At 43.2% G+C, this 25,022-nt stretch overlaps 1 protein-coding gene across 1 annotated transcript; it reads right to left on the reverse strand.

The window, feature by feature from the left end:
- Nucleotides 1-3,233: 3,233 nt before the first annotated feature.
- On the reverse strand, nucleotides 3,234-12,185 carry RAB33B (RAB33B, member RAS oncogene family). Its single transcript, XM_027698864.1, has 2 exons — nucleotides 11,855-12,185; nucleotides 3,234-6,227 (listed from the first exon to the last, which is right to left on the reverse strand). Exons 1-2 carry the CDS (start codon nucleotides 12,101-12,103, stop codon nucleotides 5,784-5,786), a joined length of 693 nt encoding a protein of 230 aa, XP_027554665.1. The 5' UTR covers nucleotides 12,104-12,185; the 3' UTR covers nucleotides 3,234-5,783.
- Between the last annotated feature and the right edge of the window lie 12,837 nt (nucleotides 12,186-25,022).

Genomic DNA, 25,022 nt, shown 5'->3' on the forward strand with positions numbered 1-25,022 from the left:
ACTCTGTGTATGTTTGTGCATGCACATGTGTGTATGAAAAATAGAGGCTACAATCACACAAGGTCCACATTATTGTGATTTTACCACTAGGATTTTCCATTCTCACAGCTACATCTGTGCAACACTCCACTGCTTTTCAGGGGGCTGATGACATCTGAAGCAGAAAATTTATTTCAAAAGGTGCTTATAAACTGTTAGAAAGACAGTGCTCTTCCTTCTATTAAATTTGGCACTCTGTAATCTTCCTATTGAAAAATATTAATATTAGTAGAAAGAAAAAACATGCACCATTATTTTCTGAAATGAAGATCTGATTCTATGATGTACTGCTCTTGCTCTCAAACACAGAGGCAGGGTTGCTGCTGTCAGCTTGCCCTGCAAGCTCTTTGCTGTGCTATAAAGAGAGTTACTTGTTTTAAACGAGCACCTGACATGGGCTGACTGTACAGAAAGATGGATTATGATGGGCAGATAAAAGGAGAGGGCCCTTGAGCTCTTTGGTGTTGTCAAATATAATTGCTTTTCCTTGACTCTCTGGGAGGAAGTAACTACCTGAAGATTTTTGTGGGCTCGCTGTTGTTATTTTCAAATGTGTGAGCAAAGTCTGTTTTCAAACTCCACCTCTTAATGGAAATGCAGACTGTAAGATCCAAGTGCACCCTGCAGGTTTCAAAATAAGATGAGAGCAGACAGGAATCCAAAGCATGTGCCCCCTCACCTTACTTTTTTTTTTTTTAGTATGGCGCATTTATTTCAAAGCCAATCTTAATTTTGGGGAAGAGAGAATAGTCTGCTTCCTTTTGAACATTTGATACTGGCAATGCCAACTCTCATACACCTGAGGGTAAAGTGAGTTGCAAGCTCTACTATCCCAAAACAACAACAAGGAGGGAGAGAGGGGGAGTCATAAATCATAGACTGATTTGGGTTGGAAGGGACCTTAAAAATTGTCTAGTTCCAATGCCTCCACTGTGGGCAGGAACACTTTTCACTAGACCAGGTTGCTCAGAGCCCCATCCAGCCTGGCCTTGAACAATTCCAGGGACGGGGCATCCACAACTTCTCTGGGCAACCTGTGCCAGTGCCTCACTGCCCTCACAGTGAAGAATTTCTTCCTAGTAAGCACAGCACATCTGTTAAATGCAGGCTGGGGAGAGGATTACATTTCGTTGGGTTTTTTGTTCTGATTTTTTTTAATGGTCATTGGTATTGCTGGGAAATTTGCTTTCCTATAATTTCAAATGATTAGCTAGGGATTCTATCATTCCTGAATCACAGTGGTGATTCAGCAAAGGCAGAAAACAACACATCAATAATACCCACGTGGAACAGGACTGAGCACCTCATGGAGTGTCCCTGAGTGACTAGCAGCTCTTACATGCCTTCCTTTGGGATCTGGAAATAGCTTCCTGAACTACAAGGAGCTGCCTTCAGGAAGTACTTTAATACATATCAGTCTCTGACACGCTGGTTTTTCAGCTGGGAGGCTGTGCAGAGCCCAGGGAGCTCCAGGACATCACTGGAATCCAGCAGCCATTCCTCCTCTCTCTGTGTCTCTTCACAGCCCTTCAGGCTGGGTGAATGAGAGGCCTCCTTTAGGCACCCACGGTCAACCAATGAATTTTAAAAAATCCTTCATCCTAAAAACAGTGGGGGTTTTTTGTGAGCCATAGGATAATGAGTTTCTAATGTTACTTACAACTTTAGGTTTAAGATTACATGTTGGTGTTGTGTTGATTTGCACAGAAAATCAGGCCACCATTTTAAAAGGAACGTTACTGTTGCTTTAAAATGACCCAGGGCTCTCCTTTTTATCTGGGAATTGCAGATTGTTTGGTAAAACATCAGCCAATGACCTTGAAAAGTAGGACTTTGGAAAATAAAAGACCATTGGAACTATACGTTCAGGTGAAAGTGAAAATACTCACAGAGGGCACAAGGAACACGGACTTCCGAGAACTTATAAAAGCAGGAAGTCGGCAGATGATCACCCAGGGGGAATGCTGGTGCAGGGCTACAGTTTAATGATGGCACTTCTACTGCGTCATACAGGATGAACCAGGTAACAAGAGTATGATCAGCACGTGATCAAATGTTATGGGAGACAAAGACAAAACCAGGCATTTTTGGCTGCAGGGTGATCAAAGCCATAATCACTGATCAGTTTTGTCTTCATGCAAAGCTGCAATATTTCAGGGAAAACAGTTACTGGTGCTTTTTTCTGCTTTCCCATTTTCCTGATTCCAGGAGGGAGAGCACTCGTGAGGCACAGATGAGGGTGGTGAAGGTCACCAGGAGCAGCAGAGCTGCCTCTGCCTTAACTCTTGTATGGACTCCCACAGTACACCCTTCCATAAAAGTCAGAGCTTAACTTGTTTTTTAGATCATTACACTGTTTTTTAGAGCTGAAATCAAAGCGAAAACATGACTTTCATTAGGGGTCCTCACCTATTTTCACTACATCTGGAATGCTGTTTTTTAAAACTATTGACTTATGAAGATGAAAAAAACCAACGACAAAGGTGGAACTGTTTCATCTTTAATGACTTTTTGCTCTGGGGAGATTACAGTACACATAAAACCCTCATGGATCTATTTTGATGCTTCCTAGCATCTTGATCACGACAAAGATATGAGACATTAGAAACCCCACGAAATCCTAATGCACAGCAAGTATATGCATGAGTACTAGGACACATCCAGAATCTGTCTCTTGACCTCTTGCCTTCCCCAAGTTGCAAACTCCTTCCTCCCTGAGCAGCTTCCTTTTACCAAGGCTCCTTCTGGTCACTCCCAAGGTCCCAACTCACACAGCAAACCACCAAGACAGATTAACAAAGAGATAACGAGGAAGTTAAGAGCTTTTATTTCTGAACACGATGAGACTAGAAGAGTAATGGAGAATATTCCTTTAGGCTCCTGACATATGTTCAAGGGTCAGTAATTCCTAATTTTATAACCGTTGCATCACTTCCTATTCTTCTGGAATCTGAAATAAATCCCAAACATACTTCTGAATCATCAGGTGGGTGCCTCAGATGCCTCAGATCCACCCGGAGCCATCAGAAGGAAGCGCTGACAGCAGTCCAAGCGTGGTGGCAGTCTTGTATGAATCTGTCACCCACACATACTGAAACTAGAAACTCTTTTTCCTCCCTCATAGCTTTTTTTAACGATAAGAAATTAGATCATCATTCCTTGTGTAATTATTGAAAACAAGTGATAACAGTTTCTGGCAAAGACAGTTTATTAGGTTTCTGGAATTGTGTCTTGCCCTTCCCCAACACATAGAAAATAACCCAACTTTACAATTTGGTTAAAATGAAAATACACATACAAAGTATTCAGTATTTTTGACATCCATTTTGGGGGTCATAACGTCACCACTGAAAGCCAGGAAGCAATACTGAATCCTGCATTACTGACCACATTACCTTTATGACAAAACCATTAAAACATGCTTTGTGCTGAACATGAAATTACACACTTGAACACCATTTCCACACAATTTTCATGACATGAGGGCCTTTATTTACAGGTTGTGACAACTCAAATAAAGCTTAACAGGTGTGCAAATTTAACAGTAACACTGTAGCTACATCATTTCCTTACCTCAACCCCCAACCTGACTGACTGACTTTGAAATTCTGGGGTTACTTCATTAAAAAAGGAAAAAAAAAACAAACACAAACCAACAAGCAAAAAAGCCCCCCACACTTGTCAACCTCCTTGGTAAACAAATAATTAAGATGAATCCTTCTGAGGAAAAGGATTAAGGACATGAGTGAAAAACAAGCTGTCCAATAGGACTGTAAACCATATTTATTTACAACAGTATACAGATAAATTTAAGATCAATCCTTTTCTTAAAAAAAACATTAAGTACACTAGTGTTAAAAAGGTGATTGTTTCTGAAAGGACTGTAAATTCTAGTAAGGTTTAGAGTGAATACAAAAGCTCCCTTTTACAAGTGTTTCCTAAGCAAAAATACTGTCACAGTTGAAGCAGCTTTATAGTGTAACCTTTTGTTTAGATTATTTTTAAACATCTTAATTGTATTAGACCAAACTGAATGCTCTTTCTAAATCGAGAAAAAAGTCAATGCATTTTTATTTTGTCGGTATAAGTTGCAGTGGAATTACATCTTAACAACTGTAGTTTATATAATACCAGTTACCTTGTTTCAATGATTTGTTTTGAATGTGATCACTAGCGTGGCAGCTTCTGAACTGGCCCTTCCATTTAGTTTCCAGTCAGCAACACCTGCTACACGTTGCCAATAATAATAATAAAACAAAAAAACCAAACCAAACCAAACCAAAACAAAAAACCTTCATTTATACTTCAATTCCTTCAAAAACTAAGTCACAAGACATTGTTTGACACGGCATGTGAATGAAGTCATAGATGGCATTCTATGGCTTACATTTTGCTTTATGCAATTACATGCAACTTAGCACCGTTTTTATTATGAAACTCGACCTTATTATGAAACTTGACCTTCAGACAGAGGTGAAAAAAAAGCGGCTGGAACTACTAGAACACAGAAAAAGATGGTTCTAGAGCAGTAATTTCCCTCATCTGAATCCTACTAACTCACACGAGCAATGCCAAGGATGCCCCACATACAGCCACGACATTACACAAGCAGGTTTTAGCTCAAAAATCTGTAACAGATGATGTACTTGGTAGATTTACTGCATATCTCAAAACCTACTTTAGTTTGGATTCAGAAATATTTTAAGCAGGTCCCATATTCCTAACATTCCATCCTAGGCATTCCCTTCCCTGAAATATGTTATCAAGTTGGTTTCTCAAGATATTTGAGAAGCACTCATTGTCACTAAAATCCTCCAAACCCCCATCTTTAAAAACCAAGATGCTTTTGCCAACTTCACTAAATCTTTTTTTTATTTAAATGTTTTTACTTACCCTGGGACACTCAACTCAAATACAGCACCTTTAGAAATACGTCCTCATTGAAGTTTTAGTAAGGTCAGAGAAGTTATGGACAGTTAAGAGCCCCAAATTTACCCCAAATCCTGTGCTACAGTACTTTCCATAAGAGGCAATGCATAGTTTAGTACCACATGCTAAATATGAAAATTTAATGAAGTTTTAAGTATCAAATAATAGTCTAGAGGTAGGGACAAGTTGGTCAATTCCCTTACCACTGCCATGAAGAAACAAAGTTCACAGTGGAATGACAGGCCAAACACCAGCAGTTTGCACTTACACTGACAGCCCAAACTTTGACAGTCCTGGTTTTTGTTTTTATAATAAAAAGGTACCTGCTTACTAATTTGCTAGCAGTCACCAAATATTCCTTCACATGCCAAAAATCTCCCCACTTGCTGACCCAAAACCCAAGCTCCCTGGCTGTCAAAAAACTCTCTTTCTCCTACATTATTCCAATGCAAGTAGCAACCAAAAATGTTAGTAAACTGGCCTACTATTTATAACCTTACCACAAGCGACGAAAAACAACCTCAGGCAGCAAGAGCTCAAGTAGAATTGCTCTGTCAAAACTTCACGTGAAAGTTTACGTTCCCATATATTTATACTGAAACTTCAGTAATTCAGAAAGTACAATTACAAAGTGCAAGAGCATGAGATGGGCACATCTACACCAGGGGAAAAAAAAAAAACAAAAACAAACAGAAAACCACATTAAAGTGCCAAAGGGATTTGCTATAATTGCTACCAAAACTTGGAACTTTGCCAAGATCATAATTTTGAAGCACTTGCAAACAAGACAAGGCGACAGGCAGTGACAGTGTGATCTAACACCAGCAGGACGTGGCAGGTTTTGGTTCAGGCTTTATATGTATCTCGTCACGGTCTGGGGGTTGACTAAGCATTAATGGCTTGTGACTTTTAAGCTTGTGAGCCAGTGTCATGAATATGGCCTCCACATGGTCATTGTCATTGGGGTTCTTGGCAGAGGTCTCAAACAGGGGCATGCTGTGGGTATCAGCAAACTTCTGCGCCAGGTCCGTGGGCACCTGAATGGCACTTCTCAGGTCACACTTATTTCCAACCAGAATCCGTGGGATATCGTTGGCAAGAAGGTGTTGTTTGCACTCCTCTATCCATGAGGGCAGACTGTGGAAACTGGCAATGTTTGTCATGTCATACACGAACACCACAGCGTGTACATTCCTGTAGTAGTGCTGCACCATGCTCTTCCTGAAGCGCTCCTGGCCTGCAGTATCCCACAGCTGTATCTGGAAAGGGAGAGACAATGGGAGAAAAATGTGGTTTACTACTCATGTCGAAAACAATAAAAATTTACCTGTGGCAAGGGGAGTTACATGATCACAGAAATCTACTCTTCTGAATTAATCATACTGAAAAGTTTGTGCTGAAGAAAACTGTTGCATTTACACAATTTCTGAAACTTTGGTTTTCAAAGCCGCTCACGAGTGAGGTTGGGAAGAATGATGGCACAACTTGATAAAAAAATACAAATTTCTGAAGGTTTGTTGGAGACTGTATTTTTTAAGATTTTTGTAAAAACAAATGCTGAAATCTTGGCAATAGCACTTTCATTTGAAAGTGACACAAAATACACGTTACTTCACAGTACAACCCTCAGCTGACATGATTTTTGTTATTGCCAAAAATAATGTCATCTTCCCCAAAGTTTTGTTCGTCGTCTATTGTGGTATTACATAAAAGTAGGAAGAAATCAAGTCATGCTTGATAACACCATCACCACCACCAAAAACAGGACAAAGAAATCTTTCCCTGCAGTGTATCCACTGGAATCAAACCCTCCCGTGAAGAACATCTAACTTCAGCTTATTTAATGCCTAAACTGGGACCATGCTGTGGTTTGTAGTATCAAAATATGCATAAAAGGAAAAAAATAACAAAAAAAATAATGCATAAACCTTTGCATGTTAGCTTAACATGTGACTATTGTTTCCAATACTAGTGTGTGGCTCTACCACACACATCTGAAAGGCAATTCCTATTTCTTGGGAAAAAGCTGAGTCCTGGCTTCCTGTCTGTCATGCACAGCTGATCCCTGATGGCTGGGGCAGATTGATTAGTATTCAAGCTTTTGAGCAGAAAATGTTTCCTCCCTGGGAATGAAAGCTGAGTTCTTCTTGAGACTCAGAACTCAAGGAATATTAAATGTTCTGTAGACAATGAAGGTAAATTTAAAATTCAATCTGTCCTCATGAAAGTTACAGCTGCTATGTTATTGTTGAAATTGTTCTCCCATTACCACGGTTCTGCATTCCTTTGATCCAAATGTTTCAGTAAAACTTCTTATTTAGAAATTGCAAGTGTCCTGAAAGTTGCCTTGTTTACCACTTTTACCAGTGTCTTTTTACATTAAAAAAAAGGAAGTCCAAGTGCCAAGAAAATCTGCTGACAGCAAGAATTTAAGATGCATCGCTGAGAGAGAAGGATTACAGTATCACATAAAATTGTTTTGAAACAGTAAAAATAGGGTGAAACCCAACAGAAGCAGATGCAAAGTCTTGATAACAATGAAGACTTTTCCTTTAAGCACAGGGTTCATCAGGTTGGAAATTATTAAAACAGATGACGATCCAGATACACGAGTCAATCACAGGACGTTATGAATCACACGTGTGACAGACTGAAGGAAAAACAGTAAGTGATGTTTCAGATGGTGTGACTTTTCCTGCAATGTTATGTTCAGCCCCAGCCACCCATCCTCGAGAAAAACTCAGACCAGAGCAGTTGGAAAAGGCAGTTACCGGCTGCATCAGGGGAACTGAGGATTTACATGAAAACATCGGAACAGCTTGGCTTCTGCAGCCTAGTCCAGTTCTCTGCAGCTTCTGATCCGCAGACTTTAAAAGGCCCATGTGCAGCTTCTAAAAGGGTCCTTAGGATTATCAAGAAAAGCAAGCCAAGTTGCCCTGCCTGTGATCATAGAAAATGATAATCAGTAGCAATCTGTCTCATTTTAGAGTAAAACCCCATTTTTTGCCAATGCTATTACCCTCTACACACAATTGGCTCCATCTCCACGGTCTGTTAAGGGAGTCCAGACAATCAGATTAAACACAGGCTCCTAAGTTTGGGTAAGATTCAGTAACATACCCAGGTGAGAGATACTTCTAGTTCTCTGCACTTGTACAGAAAATGTTCATGAATGTGACAAATTAATGAGAGAAGAAAGAAGCACAGATTGAAGCAATCTTATGTTCAGACAACATACTGTTAAAGAATGACTACAGATAAATCTTGGAAAATGCTGTATCAAATTAATTTAAAGAGGGAGCTCATTTCCACAGGCAGCTGTGAGCTTACAATTCTCTCCCCAGCTCATTCACAGAGCAGAAATCAGTCATGCTTCAGTCAAGCAAGTTCCCCAAGTGTATTGCCAGCCTTGGGTAAAGAAGGGGAAATTAAATTAAAGTTTTACATATCTTCCAAGTTAAGCTGAAACTACAGTTTCTCCTAAATTTTATTTACATGCAGCTTTCAAGCTTGAAGGGCGCAAATTAAAAATGTTAATATTCTTGGCAAGGAGTAGTTTGCACTGAGAGGAAAATCCTTTCCCAATACTGAAAACTTCACACTTCAGAAGTTTCTTTTCTCCTCTTTCCAGGTGAACTTGAGGACACTATTCCTCAAGTTCCATTTCTGCCCCTCCCCCCAAGTATTTTCTCCACTGAAAAAACAAGACTGAAAACATTCACAATAAGAGATGTGCACTGATGAAGTAACATTAAGACTACTGTTTCATTATTAGTCCAAGACCATCCATCTTCAAGGGAACACATTTTTTTATAACAGCCTTTTAAAATGTGTATTTTAGAGATCTGGTTTAACAGCATAACTCAGTTAATAAAACCATGTACAGAATCACTTTAGGGGAGACAAATGGCGTAATATCTATTAAATATATTGACTCAGCTACCACCTCCCACCTTCTGACTCCTTCTTGTGGATCCAGAAAGGCTGTTTTCTAAACAAGGACTCACTTAGCATGCATGGTTTGTAACACACTGCTAGAAACATAACTGGCCTTTGATAAAGATAAAATGGTAAACTATGTCTCCTTTTAAAAGATTTGGGCAAAAAAAACTTGGAATAGCTCAAAGGTACAGAACACGATGTTCAGACTTTCTTCCCTGAATTTCATTTGCATCCTTTGCTCTTTTAATGTAGGTCAGTGAAGAGTGACATCATTGTTTTCATCAGTTTTCAACGCTTAGATCAATTGAGGGAGGGGAAAATTCAGAATGCAAAAAATTCGTTTGTTGAAAGCTTTAATTTACTTATCACATTTAGGTGTCAGTGTTTCATATGAAGCTGTTACCCTGCTGTAAAAGCTATGAAGGAATACACGTGTACCTATGTCCTGGAATGCTATACAATTGCTGTATGGGAGACCCCCGGACAAGAAGAACTGTGCTTGTGTTCCTGCCAATGACACAGCATTTCTCCAGCTGTGAGGGAAATGCTCAGTGCTGTAGCAGCACAAGGAAGACCATCCAGCTGGATGGGGGAAGGGCAAAGGGAGAAAAGAAGACATTACTTTATAACCTCTTTCAGTGCAAGAGGAAAAATTCCCTTCGGGGCACAGCACGGACCACAGTAACTCAGTTCATTGAAGCTTCTCTCTCCTGGTTCAACAGGCACTGCTGGAGCTCGCTGCCACATGTGAGAAAGGTGAAGATGAGTGAGAGGAGGTGCCAGAAAACCAAAAATTGGTTCAAACTTGACAACACTCAGCATCCCACTAAGAGCTAGAGACCTGGCCATGATGACAGAGTTTATTCCTTTAAAGCTCAAACAGAACTTCCACAAAAGAACATATCTCAGAAGAGCCTCCCTCAGGTCTCCGCCTCCCTCAACGAGATGTGGTGTATTCTGCAGGTAATTCTCTCAAGAATGCAGAAAAACAACCTACCACAACATATGCAACAAAACGGCACGATAACCTGTGTGAAGCACCTCAGAGCTGGGAATTAGGCCATGTTCTTTTTCACTTCTCTCCAACAAAGGCCAGGCAGAGGCGATGACAACGCCAGTCAATAAGATGGTGCTGACAAGACAAGACAATATCCCTCGGGAGTTTCTCTCCTCTGTCACGGACAGCAACGGACAAGGGAGTACAGAATTTCAGCTGTCAAAAAAGTTCTAGTCAGTGGTTTTCTAAAGGAAAACAAAGACTCCTATTCATCTTTATTTTTTAGTTAAAAAAGGATATGAGGTAAAGAACCGCACAAGAGTAGGAAAGCAAACTGGCTTTTCTACTCTTGTACGCCCTCCACAATTTATTCAGTCAGTAAGTAAGCAAGGAAAAACTATAGCTTTCAGCTACATGACTGTAAGCTGTAATTATAAACACCAGGACTACTGTTACTTCCTTCTTCTACACAACTGAACTTTGGTCATGGAAACAAACCCTTATACAGAAGCAGACTTGTGCAGGGGATTCTGTTTAAAACCCTGTTACTGCTGGTAAACAAACTGCATTTGTAAGCTGCTGGAAGACTGACCTGCAAACGACTGTCAGGATCACCACCAGCATTTCTCTATCTACCAGGCAGACTAGGTGTGTTTCATATGCTTTTATAATTTGCTTTCCAGCACAAAGAAGACAAAAGAGCATTTTTTTCCTCCCATCCAATATTCCACTAAATTTAGTTCTGCAAGACTAATCTTCAGCTAAACCTATAATCAGAGTAAAAGCACAGTCAAATGTAAGCCAAGTATCCAGCCCGTCGCTGTCCAGTTCTGCACCACATTTGCCCAAACCAATACAGCAAACAGAATCCTAAAAATGAAAAGTTGGACCATATTGCTCGATCCTGAACAACATTCAATTTCCTAACATTTTTAAAGCAAAATTATCATAACAGTGGCATCTACGCAGCTTGAAGGTTCAAGTACGTAACTTGAACTTGAAGGTTAGAGTAACTGCGACCCTTGCCTAAAGACAAATGCAAAATTTCTGTGATGCAACAAATTGATGATACCAGACTAAAACAGAGGTAAGAGATCTACCTAAAGGCCCGTTTTAAAGTGAAATTACTGATTAACACCTGACAAAAGATGCACAAAGGTTTGGCCTATGGTAGGAATTGTTTGTCATCACAGAAACCTACACAGCGGCTACATTTAAGACCCAACCACACCAAGCAGCTGGGGTGTGACAGGAGGTCTGGAGACTCCTGCAAGGGGCACGGTGTCTGGGATGTCCAGAGCTCAGAGAATCACAGAATCTGTAAGGTTGGAAAAGACCTCTGGGATTATCAAGTCCAACCTTTGACCCAACACCACCTTGTCTACTAGACCACGGCACTGAGTGCCATATCCAGTCTCTCCCTAAACACCTCCAGAGACGGTGACTCCCTGTGCAGCCCATTCCAATGCCCAATCACCCTTTCCGTGAAGAACTTCTTCCTAATGTCCAACCTAAACCTCCCCGGCACAGCTTAAGACTCTGCCCTCTTGTCCTATTGCTGCTTACCTAGGAGAAGAGGCCAACCTCCACCTGGCTACAATCTCCCTTCAGGTAGCTGTAGAGAGCGATAATGTCCTCCCTGAGCCTCCTGTTCTCCAGGCTGACCATCCCCAGCTCCCTCAGCCGCTCCTCACAGGATCTGTGCTCCAGACCTTTCACCAGCCTCGCTGCCCTTCTCTGGACACGCTCCAGCACCTCAACATCCCTTTTATCACCCACGGGCGCCCAGCCTTGGCGGCTGCCGGGGGCTCTAGGGGCGAGCCGGGCACCCGCATCCTCCGCGCCTCCCGCTCCCGCCGCCTGCCCCGCGGTGCCGGGCGCCGTGCCCGGTGCGGGCTGTCGGGGCGGGCCGTGCCCGGGCCCGGCTCGGGGAGGGCCCCGCGGTACCTTGATGCGCTCGCCGTCGATGGTGACGGCCCGCTCGCGGAAGTCCACGCCGATGGTGGCCTCGGTGCGCTGCGGGAAGCGGCCGGCGCAGAAGCGGAACGTGAGGCAGGTCTTGCCCACGTTGGAGTCGCCGATCACGATGATCTTGAAGATGCGCGAGCGGGCGGGGGGCAGCGCGCCGGGCAGCGCCCCGGAGCCCGTCAGGCTCAGCTCCAGCGAGGACTCCACGTCTCCCGACGCCGACGCCATCGCGGGCCCCGGGAGGGAACGGGACGGGTCGGGAACGGGACTGGGACGGGACGGGCACGCGCCCGGGAAGCGGCGGCCTCCCGCCCTCAGCGCGCGCCGCGTCACGCCACGGCAGCGCGCGCGACGGTCTCGCGAGAGCGCGGCGGGCGGGGCCTGTGCGCGGCGTCGCCGCCGCCAGGGGGCGCCAGGCACCGGGAATCGGGAATCGGGAATGGGGAACTGGGAACTGGGAATTGGGGCTGGGAAGGAACCTCCGGGAATGCGGTGAGACCCCCTGCACCCGGCCGGGCGTCCTGCGCGTTGTTGCAAAACGTGCAGTGTGTGAAAAGTTTTTCTTCAGAAAGGATGTTCCCAGGCGTTTGGTCTTCGTGCGCTTTTTCCAAGCCTGTTCAAGGAGAAGGGGGATTTAGTCCGTGGAACAGAGAGCGGCTAACGAGCAAGCTTTAAGTGATGCCCGTGTGTTGGAAAAACAAATTACTTCTTGGTGGAATTGGTTAAGGTTTAGGGCTGGACGTGACCTCCAGTGACCTCAGCGGTGGGAAGCTGGCTGGGGGTGAAAATTAGAGGAAAGTTGTATTAAAGAAGTTGTATTCACATCCCATCAGAACTTATAACGGTACGGAAATTACAGGGTAAAATGAGGGTGCTGGTCCCAGGACGGAACACAGTCGACACGCTCCACGATGACTCTCCATACAACAATAAGCACCCGCTAAAGGTGGATGGAACGGAGGGTGGAGCAGTGGAAATCCCTGCGGGGGGAGGAACTCGATAGCACCTGTCACCCAAGGGAGATGGGAGAAGATGCCCTGCTGCTGAGCCAACAACTGTGGCGAAATCTCTCTCCTCGGATGAACTTGGTTCATTAAAGCCTAACTGTAACATTAACACACACCTCCCTCCCAAAGTTACCTGCCTCCAAGGTACAACTACCCCCAACCGGGGGTGTGCCCTCCATTTTTTTTGACTGTATCTTGAAAGCAGGAGAATTTTACACCAGTCAGTAACAAAGGTATTTATAACTAAAGTCACTCAACCTCCATCTAGACATAAAGAAATAGTATAAAACTAAGCTGAGATTGAAGGAAAAGTTAGGGAAGACTCCACAAAACTGCTGGAATGAATTGACGGGCTGAACCCATCTTCTTGCTCTATAGGGACACCTAATGGGTAAGAACCATACTCTATGCATGCTGGATACTTTTACTGGGATTAGAGCTTGTCTGATTAGAGCTTTAAATACGTTTTTGCAGTCAGATACTATCACTGGTGATCTTCAAACTTTAACCTGTCGCAGTTTGTATCAATAAAGGGTATTATTCTGTAAACTGTCAGTGTCAGTCCTTCCCATGCACTGGCAGTTGCCTGCAGTGGGAACACACTGGAATAAAGTGGGAAGACCCACTGAGGGGTCTCCCTTAGGCTCAGCTCCCTGAAAAGGGCAGTCAAATCGCCCCCTCATCCAGTGGGACTGTTCAGTGAAGAGTCCCCATAACGGGACACTGACAGAGTGGTTGGGCACAAGGGTCAGCTCTCCTGGGGCACTGACAGACAAATCAAACACTAAGGGTCGAGGTGACATCAACCCAGGGGGAGGTTAACAAAGCTTGGGATGCAGGATAGGCCACTGACAGTGGACATAAAGAATGCAGCATTTACGGGCCACAAGGACATTCAGCAGAACTCCCGAGATAAGGAGGAAACCAAGTCAGCAACTGTGCTGGAATCAGCTCCGACTGGGTAAAAGGTAATTCCTTCAGGGGGAGATGGGAACCACTGACTCAGGGACCCCCAACCCAAGAAACTCACCCACCCAAGAGAAGAGAAAGACTGAGCATGAGGACTAATTAGTATGAGAAAAGAGAGAATCATTAACCAATAGGAGATAGAATACTAATTATTGTCACATTACTATGTGACTTGTAGCAAATCAACGCCGGAGGGTGACCAGAACAAACCCACCTTTGTTCAGCCACAAGCTGGATTTTGAGCCAGATAAGGGAAAAGGCCAATAAAAAACAGATCCTGCAAGGTGGGATAATGCTTTTCTTCATGCCAATGTCCTCCCTTACACAGCTGGCTCAGGTGTAAAACTCCCTCCCACCCCAGGGGAGGTGTTGGGACATTCACAGGGAGGCCTCAAGGTGTTCATCCCTTCTGATAAGGCACAACTGGGTCAACTACACTGGTGTGCAAAAAAGCAGTCATGTCTTAGAAGGGCTCATAAATCATCAAAGACCTCCAAAGTGGCCCCAGATTAATTTCTGGGGCCTTCCACCACAGGAAGGTGTTACATCAGAGGGTGTAAACACCCTCCCTACCTCCCCCCCTCACCCAGCGGAGATACCTGGATGTTCCCACTTGAACCTGAGTGTGCATTAACCCACTGAGCTTTGTGTTTCAGGGGCTTCCCCCACCCCCAGTGGATCAAGACTGTGACCATCACTTCAACCAATGGACATCAAAATTCCAACAGTCAAGTCTCCACTATCTACTCTCATCCTCTCTTTCTTTCTTTTCATTATATATTTTTTTAAGTGATATCTTTATACTTTTATATTGTTGCATTTCTATAGATAATAACCCATATGGCTACATACCTCCTTTTCATTGCAGCCAAACTGTTCTAAAATAAAACCTACGTAAATATATATGTATATATAAACACACCGGTCATTCAGTGTCGTTTCCCTCCAACCCGCCCCAAGGGATCTATTAACAAGAACCTCAGCTACCCCACCTTCAGGGGCAGGATCATAACACTCAAGCAAGGTCACCCTAGAGCACATTGCACAGAATTGCATCCAGATGGTTCTTGACTACCTCCAGTCAGAGAGACTCCACAACCTCTCTGGACAATCTGTTCCAGTGTGTGGTCACTCACACAGGAAAGAAGTTCTTCCTCATATTCAGACGGAACTTCCTGTGCATCAGTTTCTGCCCGTTGCCTCTTGTCCTATTGCTTGGCACCACTGAGAAGAGCCTGGAACCATTCTCTTGACACCCTCCCTTCAGATACTTATAGACATTGATGAGGTCCCCTCTCAGTTGTCTCCTCTTGAGGCTGAACAGGCCTGGTTCCCTCTGCCTTTCCCTGTAAGAGAGATGCTCCAGTCTCTTAATCACCTTTCTTGTCCTCTGCTGGACCCCCTCCAGGAGCTCCATGTCTCTCTTATACTGAGGAGCCCAGACCTGGACACAGGATTCCAGGTGAGGCCTCACCAGGGCTGAGTAGAGGGGTAGGATCACCTGCCACGACCTGCTGGCAATGCTCTGGGAAGCAGATCTTTGCCAGCCCCTCTGCCTGTGCTGTGCTTCAGGCTGACCCCTCTGCTCCTGCCATTTACAGTAAGTGAGCAAGTTCATCCCTGACAGAGGGGACACTTGGATCAAAAGTGGCTGATGCATCTCTCAATAAGAAGGGAAGTATGGCATTGCTTTAGCAGTCTGTTAACTCAGCAAGGGCATCAGCCTAGGAGACAGGTGAGATGTAGACATCAAGTTTAAGCAATGTCCACCAGCAACATTATTTTAGAGAGTTTAAAACTCCTACACTGCAAAGCAAATGCAGATTGCAGTAGTTGAGAGAACTGTTACTCCTTGGTGATTCTCTGGCCTGCAAACTGATAGCTGAGCCAGGATTCCTAAGGTTTGGATCAGACACATAATAATAGCCACTGGGAGTCCTCCTCTTTACACAGTTACACACGCCTCTGACCACTTGGGGCTTCTGCCTGCACAAATAATAAATGATCCTGGGATCCTATAGAGCAACTATCACGTGATTGAAGGATAGTGCTTTGAGCAGCCTGTTATTACTAATATAAAAACAATAGGCTAGATTAAATAATAATAATAAAAAAGTTAAAATATCCTGAGTTCAGAGCAACTTCAGTTACAGCGCCCATCTTAGTTTTTGTCACACCCTTTCCCCCTCCCTTGGACCAATCTCTAAGATTGTAGAGATGTTCCTCCAGCCTCTAGTCCTCTTCTGAGACAAGATGCCTCCATTTATGCTGTCAAATAATTCATTCTTTCAAAGAAGAGGAATAGTTTTGTTCTGTTGTGAAAGTGAGATTAAAGGGAGGTGAGAAGGTTATGCCACCATTGAGTTGCTACTGTCCCTTGTACAGAATTGCTCCTTTTTGCAGCCAGAATGTAAAATGTGTTTGGTTGAGGGGAAGGAGCACAAGCAAACATATCTCTATAGCCTCATGATCAAAGAAGTAGAGAAATGCTAATTCTAGTGGGGGGGTGCCCTGATTTAGGCTCTGACTAGTGTGCTAAAAGGTGAGTTTAAACAGCTGTTCAGCAGGGTCTGCCAACAGCTCGTTTAACTGATTTTGGTCTGGGTTATGCCAAGAAGGCCAAAATGAATTATAATTAGATCTGAGCTCTTCAACAGCTTTTAACTTCTTTTATTTCAACAGCCAAGACACACCATCTAGTGGCTGAGGGCATTCCTAGTCATTAGATTATTGTACTCTGCTAATTATAAACTGACGCTCCCAACATTTTGCCAGTGAATTTGCCTCACAATACTGCCAACAGCCACCATACTTCCTGTTTTGTTGGCTGTGGACAGGCAGAACCTCCTTCACAGGGATGCACTGGAACACAGCTGGGCCCTGAAACAATGGACATGCAATAAATAACCTTCTGAGAGTTTAACTTTTGTCCCAGATGTGGACAATACCTGGGTATAGAGAGAAAAGTTCACTTTACTGAAAGAGTAAAGTGCTCTTTACTTAAAAGAATTTGCAGTTCTTTCAGAGGTCAAAATAAAATCCTGAGTGCAGTTAATGAAGCTCCTCATTCACTCAGGGTTTTTTAGTATTTGCCCACTCCTCTTGCAGCAGCTTGCCTTAGCTTGAGATAGTAAAGGTACACGTGGGAGTTTTGACTGTCCTTTTTGAAATTCCTCATTACTCCAGTCATGAGACTTTGGCATCAGCCTTAACAAATCAGTAAGATTTGACATAAGGTGACTCCACCCACCCTCCCCACTCCTCCTTCTTCCAGGAAAGCTGTCCCTCCAAAACAGGAGTTTTGGAGGAAGGTGACTTCCCATCGGGAGGACAGCACTCATTTCCTCTTTTCTGCACTTGCTTTCCAATTTAATCCTTTGATGGGCTGATCTCAGGAGATCTCAGGAGGGTCTTGGCTTAAGTCACTTTTATGTGAGCTATTTCAGTGTGGTGCTCGAAATGTCATCACTTCTGTTATATTTGTAAGGATAACGACGTTGATTAGATCCTTATGTTTCATCCAGCACAGACTATTTCTGGGTGCTCCTTTTCCTTTCTGATGTATTTGAAGACCAGCAAATATAATTGAATTTATTTATAGTAACAGAATGAATTAAAAATGTTTCTTGCTATAGAAGCATTTGAAAAAAGGTTTTGGTTTTCTACTTTTGCAAGGACAAGTACTTTTAATGTGCTCTTCAGATGTGCTCAGGGAATGAATGCACAAGAGCCCAAGTTCACAGTTATTTTTATTTAGCAGATGTAGATTTTCTAAGAAAAGGGATTCTGAAAATAGTTGCATGTCTCTGGACTTGCGTAGCATTTTAAGAATAGTTATTTCTGTCTTCCCTTGAAGGCATATTTTAACATGTTAGTCCCATGAAAATGCAGACTGTTCAATGTCTAAAAATTGTGTCTACTAGGTTTTAAGTTAAGGAACAAACTAGGGAAAAAAGAGTGAGTCTAAGGTTGTCTCATGTTGCTTGTTATTTTCTGAAGAGATCAAAAAGTTTCCAGGTGTATCCTACTGATTTAATGGCAGGTAGTTTAAAAATGCTTTTAAAGTTTCTGAGGAGATACTGTACCTCTGATTTCTTGTGGGGGCTTTGTCCTTTGGTGTGAGGTCCCACATCCTCCATTTTTGCAGGAAAAAGTCCTATGGTCTTGCAAGGAAAAGTTCTACTATTGCAAGACTTGACTTTGCAAGTCTAAGAAGAGTTTGACCTCCCACTAACACATTTCTTCATGATAAAATACAGATGGCAGAAATGTTGGAGGAACAAAGGACAGCTTTTCAGGAGATAGGATTCAAGGACCCTGTATGTCAGACTGAAAAAGCAAGTATTAACATACCCTGTTGAAATCATAAGGTCAAATGTCTCATCTATCTTTGCACTGAAATGAAGCTTTGACACAGCTGCTTTTACTGCCAGTTACCAGAGTGCGACTTTCTCATTCACTTCCAAGCCCTTGTTCTCGTCAAAACTATAAACTGAAAAACCTTAAAAAAAGAAAAAGAAGTAAAAGCTTTCCCATTTCTAGCTTGTGCTTGGATTTTGAGTGCCTGATGGGAGACTGGGGCTTTAATGTGGAGATCAGTGTGTGTTTTAGGTTGTCTGGATGATAATAGGCCTCATCCAGCAGACATGTCATCATTGTATTTGTCTGACACAAATGCAAATCCTCTGCGTGAGAACCCCCTGCTCTGCCAAACATGGGCAGAGGAACTCTGGACCCTTAATGTTAAAGGCAGCAACCTCAGCTTCACGAGTGGTATTTCTGTAGGAGCACCCACTTGACATCCCTACTCATAAGAATGGGACTGGCTGTGGGATTGCATCCAGCGCTTGAAATGCTGCTTGGCCCTCTGGATCTGTACAGAAATGTAAGGTTGTGCAGCCCTGGGATGGCAGTGACTGGAACAACAAGCCCTTGGCCTGTTTGGGTAGCTGAGGGGACAACTGAGTGACTTCTGCATCAAGAGCTTGTCACAGAAACCCAGGCTCTCCACACATCCCAAACCGGTAGCAACGCCTCCTGCACATCCTTGACCTGGTGCTGGGTGTGCCCTCTGCCTTGTTGGGCCGGCTTATCCAAGGGGGGAGGTCAGAAAAAACAGGGAGCACCTTGCCAGCGGGGCTGCAGAGAGCACTAGCACGCAGCAAAGCTGCTCTGAAGCATTTTGATCTGCCAAGTGAGTCTTAAACTAAAAGCCATGTCCCTGCTTCCTCTCTCCCCGCAGTCGTACACGCTGTGCTTAAGGGCTGTCTGCATGTCCCAAGGCAGCACTGCAGGAAGGTTCACCAAATGTCACAGAGCTTCTATATTTACCTGTCTGCATCAAGGCCCCCAGTCAATCATTCCAGGCAGCAAACAAATCCAGTTGTGATCTCCCAGCGATTTGCCTGTATGTTGGGACCTTGACTCAGACTGCTTAAGGTGAGGATATACTGTGCGTTTTGTTTTCTGGCAACAGGTTTTTCTTCAAATAGTATGATCTCAGGGTGTGGTTTTGTTACTTGCTTCTGCAAGAATAAGCTTTCCTTCTTTTCCCAGGCTCTTACTTGTCATCAAGGGCATAGTCCTACTGCCATTTCAATTAAAACATTGAATAAAAAAAACCACTGTCGTGGATTAACCCCAGCCAGCAACCAAATACAAGGGGTTTTTATTGTATGCAGAGTATAGGGAATAAATAAATATAAATACTGCTTGTATTTATCCCAGTGGCTTAACACTTGGCAACAGCTGGTACATCAGCCTGGCACTGAGATCAGTTTGCTCCCTCAGTTTCAACCCAGCTGCCACACAAGGCTTATCCTCCATTTAAGTAAATTTAGGTCACCATACATTGTTCACGTAGCATACGTGAATTTGTGTACCTGTCTATAATTTATAAAAGGCAGGATAGCAATCAAGCCAGAAGATTTGGTATGCTCCCAAGCTGTTCATTCATGCTTTTGTCTGAAAACCAGTGTCACATCCTTTTGTGGTCTCTGCTGGTGGAGATTTTCCCTTACTGGCATGCACTGCCTTGTGTGGTTATTTTTTCTCCCCTCTGTCAAGGGAGGCAGAAATCCAGCAACTTCAGCAGCAGAGGGAGTTGTGGGGATAAGAGATCAGCTGCCCAGTGGTCCCTGTCACCTAAACTCTTCTCTGGTCTGTGTGGAATTCCCGATCCCCTCTCCATGGTTTTGACTGCAGTGGAGAACATAGAATAAAACTCTGAGAAAAGACAGTGGCAATGGGAGAGCTGGACAAGACTTGCACTCCCCCCATCTCCCCATGATTCCCTGGTGCCAGAAGGACACCCAGTGGGTTTTCCCAGTTTGAAAGTGCTCAGGGGTCACCCGGACCAGACTACATAAAAAAGGGGGGTTGTTTGCCTAGGAGTGAGAGGAGCTAAAAATTGTGTCTTCTCTATCCCCCTTTGCTTTCTGTATTGTAGTTTGCAGCACGGGTGAATTCAGGAAGGAGGCCATAGGGAACTGTCGCATGGAGAGGATTCAGGTGGGTAAGGTGCCTTTCAGGACAGCCCCTGCTGCTGCTGTACATAATATATGGCTGTATAACGAGATCTCAGCCAGTTTTGCCAAAAAAATATAAAAGTCTAATTGAAGGGGGTAATCATCCTCCACCATCAGGGTCCTGCAATACAAAATGTAAAGAACATGGTGAAAAGATGCTCATCAGAGGACAAAATAGGAATTCAAAAGCACAGACAAGTTCACTCTGCAACGAAACAAAGATTGGTTTTTTTCTAGCTCAAACAGTTATATTTCATTAAAACATTTATTGATACTGCAAGTGAAGTGAGATGAAAAGTTATGAACATTTGGTGATTCCTATGGAGAAAAAAAGTGTTTGAAATGCATGATGTAGACAGTCAGAAGGCAACATTTTCCTAAAACTTTATAAAAATACTTGCAGATGATAAACATAACTGCAAGAAAAAATAGCAGCTAACTAATAAAAGCAGCTTAATATATTATGAGTGTATGGTTTAAAGTTTCATATTTTTGCAATAAAATCATACAATATATATGCAGTGGAACACAGCTGTTCCTGCTCTCAGGGGCTGAGAGACATCCCTGTAGTGCTCTCAAAGGCTGGAGCCGTGGTTCATGGTTTTGAGTTCAGGAGAAAGTGTCAGACACTGAACAAGTCCTCAAAACCCCACAACTTGCACTTACCATGGAAAGCCAGTCTTGCATGATCCACTCAACAGCCACATCATTGCTCATCAATTATTTTCCCCTAAATAAATAGCATTTACACATCCCTTGGGTTCACTGCATGAAGGCAAGATGGGAATAAAGTTAAGAGCAGAGTCCACTTTTGGAGTACTGCAATGGCTTCATCTGTAGCACAGGTGAGGCAGAGACTGAGGGTGATTCCTCCTTCCCTGCTTCACAACAGCTTAGGCACTGCAGAAGTCATGCAATCCAAAATGTGAACATTACTTTTGTACGTATTCCTTCAAAAAATAAAAAAGATTACAGAGTCCAGAACTCTGACTTTGCTTTTCCAACTGTTCAACAATGGGTTAATCAATTGGTTTTTGTTTTTAGAGCAGTTTTTACTCACCTCCAGTAGGACCTGTGGAGGTTTCATAGGTGGAGGAAGGCACTTAGCATGCAACCCTGCAGCATTTTCAGAGACAGAGGGACTGCAGAAAGATGTTGTCTTTCTGCTACTGCATATGGGACCTTCAGGACAGTTTCCAAAAGCATAATGAATGACAAGGTAGGAAGATCCTGATGGAGTGGAAGGGTACTGATGAAAGGTCAGAACTGAGAGATTTATGCAGATAAAATAATGCATGAACTGCCAGGCTACCCTGGCTCCTCATAAATCTTCTGTGCTTCAAGTCCTCTTGTAGACAACCACGAGGTGCTGTTCCCAGAAATGGAAGGGTGCGGTTTCAAAGTATTAAAAGTTCAAGGCAGGTGGTTTCCCAGCAGGAACGTCCCTTCCCTCCCACAGAAGAACAGTAAGTTATTGAGGACATGGATAAGGAAGGGATGCTATTTTTTAGGGGATGCTGTTTTTCAGAAGGGTACAAGGTGTCCAAAGGAACCTTAACTGCAACGAGCTCCTTTCCCATCCAAAGGGGTGAGTATGAGGATATTGCTGTAATCACTTCAGTATCACACCCACCTTCCCTGCAGGCATCCACAACCAAATGCAGACCCTGCAAGTGCTGGAGTCCTTGTGCTCACTGCAGACAGTGTTAACCAGAGCTGTTATTCACTACATGCAGTTGTTAACAAACATTTTTTTCAAGTAATGTTAACTGTTCAGTCCACAACACACTATAGGTTCCTATACTGCTGTGTCAGCAGTTTGCTGGCTACTTTTCCCCCAGTTTCTCAGCATCACCGTATTATTTTGCCTGCTAATTGATTACACTCACAAGAGATTCAGGGACACTGGGTCAGGAAAACTTCAGGATCAGGAGGACTTATGGGTGGGAAAGAGAAGGCTACATTTTATTATTTCATCCCCCAAACCCATATCTGAGGAAAACAGCAAATGCTTCTTCAGTTGGCTTGCTTCTGAACACCTTTTTCAAACCCCCAGGCTCTCTGAAGCCTGAAAAGAGCGAAGGATCTTCTTCTTTGTACCTACAATTAGTTTCTAGGCTAGGACAGACAGCTTCCTGCCAAGGTGGTTCTTCTGCAGCCTGACTTCAAAAAAAATCACCTCCTTTCCCTACTGACCTTTCTTCCTTTTGCGAGACCCACGTCCCAATTAACAACCCCTCAGCATGGAAGGAGACAATGGGGAATTAAAGGAATGAGCCAAGGGATCGTTTATTACAGAGCTAGTGGGCATCTAAGGAGGATGCTGGACCCTACAAGGAAACACTAGTACTCATTTACAAACAGAACTCAGTATTTTTATTCTTTGATTGACTTCCTGCCAATTTTGATATTTGCTACCACCAGAGAAGAGCGTAAAAACACAGTACAACATTGTTAACCAGTTAGGAAGGCTGGAAGGGAAAGCAAATCCCAGTACAATAGCAAGTGGCTTGGTGGAGTTTATAATTAAGATTTTTTTTTTATTATTTTAACGGATCAGCAATGAAGCAATAAATATGCTGCTGCACTGAACCAACAACAGGACTTTCACTAAGTTTGTGGTTTATTGCATTACATTTAAAACTAAATGTTATCCATCATCATACATTCACCGACCAGGTAAATGACACTTTTTCATGTGTTATATGCTAAATGGCTAAAATTATGCAGTAGCTGAACTAGACTAGGACTAGTAGAGGTAGATATTGAATGGGCAGTGCCAGGCAGAAATATTTTGTAAAAGTACTTTTTTGTGTCTCATTAAGAACAATTAACAGGTGTAACACTTTCAATTAAAACAAACATCTTAGGGAAGCTATTCTAAGATGCTTTGGATTTTTCAGTAATATTTCTCTCGCAATATTCTTACAAACCCTTTGATATGGTCCCTCGTAAACTGGACAATCTTTGTCCTCCACATTTTCTGCCACGATTTACGTGAAGACTAACATACAAAGCTAGAATCTTTGTGAACATACTACTCTTTGCTTGTACCACTCTAAAAGTAATACACATTTACAGCTTCCTTGGCATGGGAAGACAGCATTTATAGTATTTACAGCTTCAGTCATCTTTCTAGTAGTTAAAAAGCTATTTTATATTTAATCTAAAATGGGATTTCTATTATGCCACCTCGTTACAATTCACTTCAGTCTCCTTTTGCTGAGCTGCTCTATCAGTTGCTCCTTGCCATTCTCACTGCTGGCTATGTGTATGCTCCTGGGAAGAAGAGTCTCTGCCTGACAAAGCCATTAAAACTGGTGTTTGCAGACTGCAGCTTTAATGTCCAGGAAATAAAGTCATGACAGCATGACCACAGGTTTTGTAAAAGAATACACCCTTCACTCCTCACCATATTGCAGAGCAGTTCACTACTGGAATGCTCCTGGAAGCAAGAGTCTTTCCCCAAGCTCAGCAACCATTTTCCTCCATCTGGAACTTCAGCTTTCATTAAAGAGTTTAAAGACTTCTCAATTCAATTACTAATAGACTGTCTAATTATACTACATTTGCACTGTTTTCCTGCACAGAATCCTAAAGCAGTGTGTTATCACACAAGCATAACTCTTACTTCCACATAGTTCAAGCTATTATAAATTACCACGTAGGTCCAAACAGCATTTTTAAAGCAAAATTCCTTAGGGAAAAAGATTTCAAAGCCAGCTAGTTACCCTGTACAGAACACTTAGAAACTAACAGTCAAAGCAATCAGAAAAAGGGAAAAATAAGATTTTAATTTAGGTGTATTGAGTTGGATTATGATATCCAGTGGTTTTGTTGGCATGAGTGGCACATGTTCAAAGCACAACTGTGGCGACACAAAGTGAGCACTGCAGGAACGATGGCACCACTGCTCCAACCCTCAAAGGCATCACGTTAAACAAAAATCTTCAGTGTTCTTATTTGAACTTGCTCACGTGATGCTGAAATTGTATTTGTGCCTCTGGCTTCTCAGGCCTGATCTCACCCTAACCTCACCCATGTTTTCTTCTAGGAAGACACTGACAATTCAATCTGGCTGAAGGAAGGTGCTGCACCAGCTTCCAGGATCTACTGTTACAGCTGCAGCTCCTCCAGACCCGGCAAACCCATGTTAAAGGAAGATTTAACAGGGTAATTATACACACCTCATCAAGCCCTAGAGAACCCCCTGGGAAACATGGAATTTTTTCCCCATGCCAGGGGAAAAACTGAGTGGCAAACTTCCTTCCTGACACAGCAGACATCAGGACATGACTCCTCCCTCCCCTATGACCATGGAAGTACCAATACCTCTACTGAAAGAAACCCTCACAAATGCAGAAGAATATAGAAGCTTTTAAGGCATTTAAGATGCAAAGAAATGAGTTGCTGAATAGATAACTTTGAGACAACTTTACCTGTTTGTTCACATGCATGCCTGTATGCTCTGGTCTCCACAGGGAGGAAACGAGTACCTCACGCACCATCATGGGGCAAATGACCACTCTCAGCTACTTACAATTTAGGCCCACTTCTGACTCTGGCATTGCTTCATGCAACATACATTTGCACCATCTACAGTCTCTCATCTAGGGAAAATCTGTGGTTTGAATTCCACCCCAC

The sequence above is a fragment of the Neopelma chrysocephalum genome, unplaced genomic scaffold (genome assembly GCF_003984885.1).
Source record: "Neopelma chrysocephalum unplaced genomic scaffold, ASM398488v2 Primary Assembly neopelma1_133, whole genome shotgun sequence".
In the NCBI taxonomy this organism is placed as follows: domain Eukaryota; kingdom Metazoa; phylum Chordata; class Aves; order Passeriformes; family Pipridae; genus Neopelma; species Neopelma chrysocephalum.

Excerpts from the sequence above, each read along its gene's own strand:
- RAB33B (XM_027698864.1), bottom strand. The coding sequence starts at position 12,103 with ATGGCGTCGGCGTCGGGAGACGTGGAGTCCTCGCTGGAGCTGAGCCTG. Across the intron at positions 6,228-11,854 it reads TCGACGGCGAGCGCATCAAG|ATACAGCTGTGGGATACTGC; the intron begins GTACCGCGGGGC and ends CTCCCTTTCCAG.